The sequence below is a fragment of the Acanthisitta chloris genome, unplaced genomic scaffold, assembly GCF_000695815.1.
Source record: "Acanthisitta chloris isolate BGI_N310 unplaced genomic scaffold, ASM69581v1 scaffold25716, whole genome shotgun sequence".
NCBI lineage: Eukaryota > Metazoa > Chordata > Aves > Passeriformes > Acanthisittidae > Acanthisitta > Acanthisitta chloris.
Genome location: NW_008679271.1, coordinates 1 through 7,217, shown reverse-complemented (window position 1 = coordinate 7,217; position 7,217 = coordinate 1). Strand labels below are relative to the sequence as shown.

The window sequence follows — 7,217 nt, the reverse complement described above, 5'->3', positions numbered from 1 at the left end:
TATATTCCAGACCCCTGTGGACACAGCCATGAGCCATGAGCTCTAGGGTGGCTCTGCTGGAGTGGGGAGGTCAATGACATGACCCACTGTGGTCCCTTCCAACCTAACTGACTGTGAAAATTAAGTCCAGGCTTTAGGTACAAATCATGTCTGATAATCCAACCACAAAGCAAATTCCCCAGTTACCTTACTATCCGTTTGATCTCCAAGCTGAACTTTCAATATATGAGGAGGTTTTGCTCTTCCCGTAACAGCTGCTAAATATTCAATTAAACAAGTCTTGCCACATTGGTCCCTTCCAACCTAACTGACTGTGAAAATTAAGTCCAGGCTTTAGGTACAAATCATGTCTGATAATCCAACCACAAAGCAAATTCCCCAGTTACCTTACTATCCGTTTGATCTCCAAGCTGAACTTTCAATATATGAGGAGGTTTTGCTCTTCCCGTAACAGCTGCTAAATATTCAATTAAACAAGTCTTGCCACATCCTATTGGTCCCTCTAGTAACACAGGAGTCTGATGTGCTACAGCAATAGCAAGGTTCTGAAGATTTGTGAAGGCAGATTCAACCAGGACAAAACAGCTGGTGTCATTTCCCTGTTCAAACATAAAATCTGCTTGTATGAACTGCCAGATGAAGACAAAATGAACATTCATTGCTTCATTCCACTGCAGAGCTTCTTTGCAGTGTCTCCATCACACAGCACACACTGAGAAGGCTAAAGATACACACATTACTCATAGGATCTCAGTAGTATTTAAGCAGGAAATAAAGTCACCTTACCCAGAGATTCATAAAGACAAAAGAAAGGACAGATTTAACCATGAGTTACTGTTGGGGTCCTTGCGAGGGACAGACTACAGCACAGCAATATGATGCTCTGATAGTCAACTTTATTTTGGACACCTAACAGTATTTATAGTAAAAAGTCTCCTGTACATGCAGCTACACACTGATCACACAACCTTGGATGGGTTGCTCCACTTGTCAATGTGTAAAATTCTTACTTATGACAGGTTACAAGTTTAAGCTGCATCCTGCTCTCACATCCTGGGAAACTGATAACAAGAGCTACACAGTGTCCATGAGAACCTAAACAACAGCACTATTCTCAGCTCGTTAGCAAGACGACTTATCTTATCTATAAGGCAGTAAAACCAAAACCAAAGCTAAAAACCCTGGCAGCAGGAGAGAGCAAGACCATTATAAAGTGTTGTATTGAAGACACAGGAATGCATGAAGATAGCAACAAGGTCAGCAAGACCTATTTTATGTGTCTTGTTTTTAATTGCTTAAGCATTCCTCTAACTATAGCTCAGGTTACAGCTCCTCTGCTTGCCAGGCCCCAACAAGTTACATACCTGTTCTTCAGAACCAAGCTGTAGTCTGGGCAGCACAATGCCACATACAGCTACCACACGTGCAGAGAGGTCACCCGACACAATATGTCCTTGTGTGTATTGCAGTTCTCTCTCCCTCTGCCAAAATGAGGAGTCAGGATTGGCCAGAACAAGGGCTTGTTCCACATTCTGCAGCTGAGCTTCTTCCAGCAGCCTGTGAAAACCACATTCATTAGCTCAACTGAAAGCCAGGAGGAAAGCAAATGGGGTTCAAGATATTAAAAGTCCTTACTTTAGTCTGAAATGGATCAGCTCCTCAGGGTTGAATATCTTCCTCAGGAAAGACAATCTGTGCTCATCGTTCATGCATGTAACCAAAGCAAGGCAGTTTGAAGTATACCTAAAAATCAGAGGGAGAACAAAACATGTCAGAACATAAGTCTTTAAGAAAATCAGACAACTGAAAGTTGCACACCAAAACATCAAGTTTGGGAAAACATGCAGAGGATTTGATTGGTAGAAATTATCTCAGCACTATGCCTAACAATCTTTGCAATAAGAGAAATATCTCAGAACTGAGAGAAGCAGTGAGAAAAACGGTTGTTTATCAGAGGGAGAACAAAACATGTCAGAACATAAGTCTTTAAGAAAATCAGACAACTGAAAGTTGCACACCAAAACATCAAGTTTGGGAAAACATGCAGAGGATTTGATTGGTAGAAATTATCTCAGCACTATGCCTAACAATCTTTGCAATAAGAGAAATATCTCAGAACTGAGAGAAGCAGTGAGAAAAACGGTTGTTTTTTTTACTCTAAGGTAAGGGTGGTGAGACACCGGCCCAGTTTGCCCAGGGAGGCTGTGGCCTATTGCCCAGGGAGGTGGTGCAGTCACCATCCCTGGAGGTGTTTCAGAGGTGTCTGATGTGGCACTGGAGGATCTGGTTTAGGGTTTAGGAGTTCCAGCAGTGACAGGTTAATGGTTGGACTTGATGATCTTAGAGGTCTCCTCCAGCCTTGGTGGTTCTATGACCAGGTAAGAAGCACAAGTACATATACCACTGTTAGAGATTTCTGGTATTATCTGAAGATGTTTCCTACTTGCATATGAACATTGTTAACTACAGTTCAAGCTACAGACACTTCTTTTCAATGCAGAAGATCTGGGAATTTTCACTTACCAACGAACTAAAGTGTCATGACTCCTTAGGAGTGGAATACACACGCTCCAATCCCACAGTTCCCGGAAAACTGATGGCTCCTTCTGTAAAAACTTGTAGGCTGCCTCCATGAGGTCCCTCAACTTCATCCGTCTGCGCCCGTACCGCACTGGGTTTGCATCTGAGCTCTCCAGGAAAAGCCTCTGGAAAACTGGTGATGCAGTCTTGAAGTATCTTAAAGCAAATCTTCAGGAGAGAGAGAGAAAGATATGAAGCACAGACAAAGAGTCACAGAATTTCAGGGTTTGGAATGAACTTAAGAGCTGACCCAGCCCCAAGCCCTGCCCTGGGCAGGGACACCTCCCACCAGAGCAGGTTGCTCAAGGCTCATCCAACCTGGCTGTGAACACTGCCAGGGTTGGGGCAGCCACAGCCTCCCTGGGCACCCTGGGACAGGGTCTCATGAGAAAACTAGGGCACCCTGGGACAGGGTCTCACCAGAAAACTGTCATGGCAGAGCTGCTAAGACAGTAATTGATAAGAAGTAAGACCTAGAATTGACTTTGCTCACACTTGAGGAAGACAACCGCTTCAGCAATCAGCTGACAACAGACTCTTAACCTCATTAGGAATCATTAATTATCAAGGGGTATAGTGCAGCACTGACTTTGGCGAAATCTCTTTCATTGCTCTTGTTTGCTGACAAAGTAATACTGATTCCTACTTAGGTGACTTTCTATTCTGCTGCCCTAGAGGTCTAAAACACAGAGGCTTTGGTTAGGAACAACTTTCATGGTAGCTGGTGTTTGTTTCCCTTTAGGTCCTAGATACAAACCACATTAGATCTTACAACAGGATTTAATAAGCTGCATTGAGACTCCTATTTTCTACATCACTCTTTGCTTTCAAAACACATCTGATAGTGTGGGAGACAAAGCTCTAACACCACCTCTCCCCCAGTGAACACTGACAAGGAGATGCTCCCTGAGCTCAGGCATGGCACAAAGTGACCGCACAGTACTCACGGCAGGACGTCGGGGTGGTTAGCCAGCAGTTTGCTCATGGCTACACAGAGCCTCTCGTGCCGGTCGTGGTTGAGTTGGCCACCAGCTCTAATGGCTTCTGCATTCCTTTCCAACAGCTCCAGCAGGATTGGCCTGAGCTGGCGTGCAATCAATGCAGTACATTCCTTATCCAGCAATAACTGAGCCAGAGTGTCGAGGATGCACTGCCGATCCTGCCGAGTCCAGGCCTGAAGGAACAGAAGGGAAGAACAGGTTAAATGGGAAAACAGTTGGATTTCAGAACCATTCATGCAGGATTCGGAGGGAATGCAATGGGAAGGAGTTGTTCAAAACCAAGAGGTGAGTCCAAGACGCCTAATCCAGGTAGTTAAGACTGACACAGCTCTCCATGTTGCTAAGCCTTGAGAAGAGGTTCAGGGGTGACCTGTGGAGCGAGTCCAGCCAAGGGCAACGAGGGCAGCAAAGGGCAGAGCACATGGGCAAGGGCTGAGGGAGTTGGGTTGGTCAGCCTGGAGAAGAGGCTCAGGGGTGACCTCCTGGCTCTCTGCAACTCCTGCCAGGGCTGGAGAGAGGTGTGGGATGTGTGTCCTGCCAGGGCTGAGGGAGAGGAGAGAGGGAATGGCCTTGAGCTGAGCCAGGGCAGAGTCAGATTGGATGTGAGGAGAAATGTTTTGCCTGTTGTGGTGTTGAGGCCCTGGGATATTGCCCAGGGAGGTGGTGCAGTCACCATCCCTGGAGGTGTTTCAGAGGTGTCTGATGTGGCACTGGAGGATCTGGGTTAGGATTTAAGGGTTGCAGCAGTGACAGGTTCATGCTTGGACTTGATGACCTCAGGTCTCCTCCAACCTCGATGACTCTGTGATTCTATGAGCCCACACTCTTCCCATCACCTACACACCTCAAGGAAAAAACCCAATTAATAGTCAGGGGGATATGCAGCCTCACAAGCAGAACAAGCTGGAACTTCCTACACCTCCTCCAACACATCATCTTGGACAGAGTTGGCCAGATCTGTCCTTAGAGGACACCAAGAATGTTCTTTTGACTTTATATCATCGTACTGCCTCCCAAAAATCACAGCTCTTCAAAAAACAGAAGCAGAGGGAGATGACAATATATCCCAGGATGGAAGCAAAAGTGCAACATACCTTCCCTTATTTATAATGCTACAGGATGTAAACCCTAATTAATCTTTCAAATACAAACCTGAAATAATATTATAGGGAAGGAAAAAAATGTTCTGCCTTAGTTTCCACGATGTCAGGACATTTTTTCTGACAGCCAATGAGACATTTCTCAACATCAAGTGCTAAGACTGAAGGACTATAAATAAGAGCTTGGAGTTGTTATTACTGAAACAATTTTCACTGCTAGGTACAAAAATGAAATGCAGAGTGAAGGATGCCAAAAGCACATTGCAGCAGTCTGTGGAGCCCTGACTGCTTACACAGTTTGCTTAAATCATCCAGAAATGGAAAGGCAGGGAACAAAGATAGGCTTAGAGAGCTTTTCACCCCATTCTCCTCATTAAGAGCACAGAAATGTGCTGCACCTGTGCAGGGTTGATGGTATACACAAATATTCTACAGAGATCCTAATTCTACTACCCAAGCACAGAGAACAAGACCTTCCATCACCATATAAATGGTGCTTTACTGTGGACCTCAAAAACTGTTCCTTAGTTGTGGGCAAGTTTCATTCCACGACGGACTGCTGAAGAAATGAGTTGTCACAAAGACATAACAAAGCTGCAAAGCAAAGAGAGCTCCAGATTTGCACAGTTTATACATCCTAAAGGAACTGGTAGGAAATCAGGAGCCAGAGATTGTTCACTGGCAAAATAAGCCTAACAGAGCCCAAAATCTGCAGCTTCCAAGCCTGGAAATAGCAATTCAGTTTTCAAAGGGACATGTCACTGTTAACTAGTGCTGTCCCAGACCCTATTTAATCACTCTTTAATGATTCCCACCTAGCAAGACTTTTAGACCTGAGATCTACCTCCAAACAGTCGCCCAGCAGGGAAAGGGCACAGTCTCCTTCCCCAGCTCAGTGACTCTCATCTGGTTCATTGTTCCATCTGTCAGCAGGGAAAGGGCACAGTCTCCTTCCCAAGCTCAGTGACTCTCTTCTGGTTCACTGTTCCATCTGTTTGTTCCATCAGGTATCCACATCATCCCTGTCTCTTATTGCTCAGGTGTTTCTTTCTTTTGAACAGCAACTCTTCTTCATCACTGTTTCCCCCCAATTAGCAGCAACTCTCCAACACAGGAATATATACTCATGTTAATTTTACTTTGATCCTGTGATTTGTAATGAGAAGAAAAAGACATCTGCCTACCAACAAAGAACCTTGACTACCAGTATGGAAACCTTCCCTAGCCATAACAGCAATTCAGACTGAAAACCAATACTCTGAGAAAAGAGGATTTAAACATCTCATCTTCAAACAACTGTGGCATTTCTCCTAGAGACTCAAAAGAGAAATATAATCTTTGAGTCCCAAAGTTAGGGACTTCAAAAGCTTCTGTCGTGGAAAGGATTAATAAAACAACACCTGATGTGCTGATATGCTGTTATTACATCTCTTCAAACATTTCAGAGCCAGAAACAAGATCAGCCTCAATCCCCCTGACAGGCAGATGTGTTTCTCACAGTCAAGGCATCCAAAGCATGAAAGTGAAGAAAGGACCATGTTCTCAGCATCACTACAAACTGTGAGACTCTGATGAAAAAAACCCCAAAGCAAACCCTGCAAAATCCACCCCCCTGCTTTTTCATCCTACATGCTGTTTGCAGGTGATGAAAGATAACATGCAAAGAGCATCAGGGCAACACACTGCAGCCTAAGGGACCAGATGGATCTCACCTGGAATCCTGCACACAGTTCTGATGCCCTCAACATAAGAAGGACATAGAACTGTTGGAGCAAGTGCAGAGGAGGCCACAGAGCTGCTCAGAGCACTGGAGCATCTCCCTGTGAGCACAGGCTGAGGGAGTTGGGGCTGTTGAGCCTGGAGAAGAGAAGGTTGTGTGGAGAGCTCAGAGCACCTTGCAGGAGCTGAAGGGGCTCCAGGGAAGCTGCAGAGGGATCTGTGTTAGGAGCTGCAGGGACAGCACAAGGGGCAATGGGCACAAATTGAAGGAGGGAAATTGAGGTGAGATGTTAGGCAGAAGTTTTGCCTGTTCTGGTGGTGAGACCCTGTCCCAGGGTGCCCAGGGAGGCTGTGGCTGCCCCAACCCTGGCAGTGTTCACAGCCAGGTTGGATGAGCCTTGAGCAACCTGCTCTGGTGGGAGGTGTCCCTGCCCAGGGCAGGGCTTGGGGCTGGGGGAGCTCTAAGCTCCATTCCAACCCCTAATACGATATGAGACACTATCTCAGCGCTCTCTAACAACATGCCACCTCTCGCTGCGTCGCTGCCAGAGTTCCCTTTAAGACACATGGGAGACACCTGATGATTTTAACCGCGGGGTACGGTGCCTCTTCGGCAAGTGCGGCAGGAGGAGTACTAGGAGACAGGACAAGACCTACGGCAGAATCCTGGTAGGGGCGAGGAGGGCAAGGAATTGCGACAAGAACACAGAGACACATAGAGAGGAGCAGCGAGCGGGGATGCACATGGCAGAGCGGCGCGGGCAGCACACAAAGCTGCGGGGAAGGGACAGCGGCGGTGCCTCCGGGACGGGGTAGT

At 46.2% G+C, this 7,217-nt stretch overlaps 1 protein-coding gene across 1 annotated transcript in view; it reads right to left on the bottom strand.

Annotated features, from left to right (window-relative positions):
- LOC103804615 (midasin-like) overlaps positions 1–3,754 on the bottom strand; it is a gene marked incomplete at both ends in the record, with an annotated part of 16,617 nt that extends 12,863 nt beyond the window's left edge. The window contains 5 exons of the mRNA XM_009077228.1: positions 387–599; positions 1,365–1,557; positions 1,636–1,743; positions 2,524–2,748; positions 3,528–3,754. Of these exons, the coding sequence (XP_009075476.1) occupies positions 387–599; positions 1,365–1,557; positions 1,636–1,743; positions 2,524–2,748; positions 3,528–3,754 (966 nt within the window). The remainder of the gene's footprint in view (positions 1–386; positions 600–1,364; positions 1,558–1,635; positions 1,744–2,523; positions 2,749–3,527) is intronic.
- Positions 3,755–7,217: the final 3,463 nt, after the last annotated feature.